The 3,535-nt window shown below is 66.8% G+C and overlaps 1 protein-coding gene across 1 annotated transcript in view; it reads right to left on the reverse strand.

The window, feature by feature from the left end:
• Positions 1 to 714: 714 nt before the first annotated feature.
• DCST1 (DC-STAMP domain containing 1) overlaps positions 715 to 3,535 on the reverse strand; it is a 3,330-nt gene continuing 509 nt past the window's right edge. The window contains exons 2-12 of the mRNA XM_010564166.1: positions 3,314 to 3,491; positions 3,003 to 3,146; positions 2,726 to 2,847; positions 2,492 to 2,649; positions 2,220 to 2,319; positions 2,032 to 2,127; positions 1,825 to 1,951; positions 1,592 to 1,708; positions 1,334 to 1,476; positions 1,102 to 1,215; positions 715 to 861 (exon numbers count right to left, since the gene is read on the reverse strand). Of these exons, the coding sequence (XP_010562468.1) occupies positions 715 to 861; positions 1,102 to 1,215; positions 1,334 to 1,476; positions 1,592 to 1,708; positions 1,825 to 1,951; positions 2,032 to 2,127; positions 2,220 to 2,319; positions 2,492 to 2,649; positions 2,726 to 2,847; positions 3,003 to 3,146; positions 3,314 to 3,491 (1,446 nt within the window). The remainder of the gene's footprint in view (positions 862 to 1,101; positions 1,216 to 1,333; positions 1,477 to 1,591; positions 1,709 to 1,824; positions 1,952 to 2,031; positions 2,128 to 2,219; positions 2,320 to 2,491; positions 2,650 to 2,725; positions 2,848 to 3,002; positions 3,147 to 3,313; positions 3,492 to 3,535) is intronic.

A 3,535-nucleotide genomic window follows, 5' to 3' on the forward strand; every position in this document is an offset into this window, starting at 1 on the left:
ACGGACCCGGGTGGCCGCGCCTCGGAGGCGGCTCCGTGTGCGCCGGGAGCCGGCTGCCACTGACCCGGTGCGCTGCGACGGAGACCCCCTGCGCTGCTGCTGTGGAGTGGGACCCCTGCCTGCTCCGTCCCGTGCTCCGGAGATCCCCTCCTTCATCAGCCAATACAGCGGAGACCCCCCACCTTCACCATCCCATGCCCCGCAGAGCACTGCCTTCCTTATCCCATACAGCGGAGACCCCTGCCCTCGTTACCCCATACACCAGGCAGCCCTTCCTTCGCCATCCCATGCACTAGAGACCCCTGCCTTCATCACCCTGTACACTGGAGACCCCCCCCTTCCCCACCCTGTACAGCAGAGACACTGGCCTCGACCATCCCATACACCGGACTCCCCTGCCTTCACCACCTCATGCATCGGAGACCCCTGCCTTCATCGCCCCGGGGTCCACCGGAGACCTCCCCTTCACCACTTCATTCGGTGGAGACCCCCACCTCCATTGCCCCATATGCTCGAGATCCCCACCTTCCCCAACCCATACATCCGAGACCCCTGCGTTCCCCACCCCAGACAAAGAAGACCCCCCACCTTCGTCACCCTTACACCCCCTTTCACCACTCCCCACACCAGAGACCCCCACCCCCACAGACGCACCCCACAGACCCCACTTCACGCCGTGCAAGGGGGAGTGACAGCCTTTATTGCCAGGCGCCCTCAGGCTGCGTACCCTGCATCCTCGTCACTGCTGTCCTGGGTGAGGCTGGGGTCCCCAGGGGTGCAGGCGAGGCACACGCTGCCCACCTCCCTCCAGCACAGCCTGCAGTACTGGGCACCACAGGCAGGCACGGGGCAGACCTGGTCCTGGGGGGTCACAGGCACCCCACACACTGTACAGCTCTGGCGCATCCAGCGGCGCAGTCGTGGCCAGCGCCAGCAGCACCACTCCAGCAGCGATGTCCCCTGCAGTGGGGCCAGGACCATGTGGGGCTCGGGCCAAGCGGCCGCCCCACAGGGGAACAGACCTGGGATCAGGGGACAGTGAAGCGCCCCTGCCCTGGCACCCTGGTGCGGTCCCAGCTCCACGTCCCCATCCCTGCTCACCAGTCCTGGGTGCTGCCGTGCCCGCTGGGCGATGCGCTTCCGCTGCCGGTGGACGAAGCTCTGCCGCTGCTGCAGCAGCTTGTTGTAGAAGTAGAGCACGCGGCTCTTCTCCCGCTGCCCCAGCAAAGACCATGAAGGGGCAGCCAGGGGCACCAGCCCACCCCAAAAACTGCCCCCCCGGGCCGAGTCGGGCTGTGCCAGGCCCTCGGCTGGTGCTGGGGCTGCCGCTCACCTTGGGGAAGTAGAAGGCAGCGATGGCGCGGCGCAGGCGGTACGTGTAGACCTGGGCCAGGCAGAGCAGCACCAGCACAGCCAGGGGCAGGCAGCTGCCCACGTACTGCTGCCTCGTCATGCCCTGGGGCTGCGGCAGGCAGGCTGGGGACAAAGTGGCAGCACTAAGCCCCCCTGAGGAAAGCCCCCCCAGTCCCTCTCGCAGGCAGGGGTGGCCGGGCCATGGAGCTGGGGGGGCCCATCCCCTGAGGGGGCTCACCGAGGTTGGACGTCTCCAGCTGGGTGTCGGAGGAGGTATTGAGGGCCCCGATGGTGCTCCGCAGGAGCCGAGCCATCAGGGATGTGCCCGTCACATGCACGGCCAAGTGGTGGCTGCCTGTGGGACAGGAGCATGTTGGGGGCGATGGTTGTGGGGCTGGGTAGGAGGGTGGAAGGGGGGATGACCCTTGCATTGCTGTGGGGTGCAGTGGGGCTGTGGGGCCGTGGGCTCACTGTGGAAGGAGTACTGCACGAAGGAGTGCTGCTGGATGATGCTGAGCATGGTGAAGAGTGTGTGGTCCAGACCGCAGGCGAGGAGGAGGAGGAGCACGGGCGGGATGCACTCCAGCAGCTCCAGCACCTGCGGGGAGCAGGGTCTGCCACAGCCTGGCCCCCAGCCCTGGCCCCTCAGCCCCCCAGCCCGCCCCACCAGCCCCTCACCATGCTCTGCAGCTCAGGTGGCTGCACGGCCAAGCGGCATGGGAAGATGACGGCTGAGACCTCTGCCCGGCGCAGGGGCAGCAGCGTCCGCTTGTGCTGGAGGAGGGGGAGCGAGGTGGCTCAGTGCAGCTCCCTGGGACCCCCCACTGGGGGTGGGGGGCTGCCTGCCACCCCTTCTCCCCCCTCACCTGCTTTCTGCGGCGGGCATCAATTTGGCGGAAGTAGGTGGTGACGTAGAGGTTGTCGAAGCAGATATCCCGGCAGTATTGCTTGGTGTAGGAGAAAGCCCTGGCAAGAGGGGGGGTCCAGGCAGGGGAGAGGGACCAGCTGCAGCCCCCCAGGCCCCTCCCTTGTCTTTATGCCCCTCCAGACCTGCTGCCAAAGGAGGCCCCCCACCCCTCCATGCCCTGCAGTTGTCACAGGGGTGTGCCCCCCCCGCCCCCCCCATCCCAGGGCTCACGAGATGAAGACGAGGAGGAAGGTGCAGGAGAGCAGCAGGCGGAAGAAGGAGATGGCCTGGCCCAGGTGGGCACCATGCTGCTGCAGGTGCAAGGTCACCTCCTCCATCAGCTGCTCCGCTGACACGTTGGCACCCAGCAGCATCTCATGGTGTTCCTCCTGCAGCAGAGGGACCGTGGGGCTAGGCGGGATCCGGCCCCTGCCCTGGCCCTGGGCAGAGGGGACAGACACCCACCTGGAAGACGACGCTGGCACTGAATTCCTGGCTGAGGTTGCTGACGGAGTTGTTCACCAGGTCGTACATCTGCCCAAAGTTGCCCTCCACCGGGATCTTGTCCCAGCACCAGCTGTGCATGACTGTGAGGACAGAGTGGGGATGGTGCTGGCAGAGCCGGGGCCCCTGGCCATCGCCCTGGCACAGGCTGCAGCTGCCATCCCAGGGGGCTGCAGGGGACAGAGCCAGAGCCACCTCACCGAGGGAGGACAGGGCAAGCGTCCCACACATCACCCACTCTTGACGATGTGGCAGAGGAGCTTGAATTTCATGGGTAGGCAGAGGAGGTGGCTGATGAGGGGCACAACCACTCGTGCCATGCAAGCATCATGCTTGGTGCTGAACCAGTCCCGGCAGCGCTGCATGCCCAACTCGATCACATCTGGGGAGGCAGGAGCCCTCAGCTGCCCACGCACCCCCAGACCCGCTGGCCCAGAACACCATCCAGGGTGCCCTGTGAGGCCAGCAACGGGGGGCTGCGGTAGCCCCATCCCCTGGCCAGCCACTGCCTGCACCGCATGCTGCCAGCCTCCTGCCCACCCCACTCACAGGTGCAGCGTAGTTTGGTCTTCATCTCGTACAGCTGCTGGGTGCTGGGGGCCAGCTGGGGGTCTGAGTGCTGGCGCTGCCGCAGGTCATACCCCTCCTCGCTGGCCACCTCCTCGTTCAGCCCCACAAAGGCGCGTGAGATGTTCTGCACCTCGGCGTTCAGCGTCTGCCCACTCCGCTGCCGATGGGGGACACACAGGCTCGGCCCTGCTCCCACCGCCC

Source organism: Haliaeetus leucocephalus, unplaced genomic scaffold, assembly GCF_000737465.1.
Source record: "Haliaeetus leucocephalus isolate CR32 unplaced genomic scaffold, Haliaeetus_leucocephalus-4.0 Scaffold175, whole genome shotgun sequence".
NCBI classification, from domain to species: Eukaryota; Metazoa; Chordata; class Aves; order Accipitriformes; family Accipitridae; genus Haliaeetus; species Haliaeetus leucocephalus.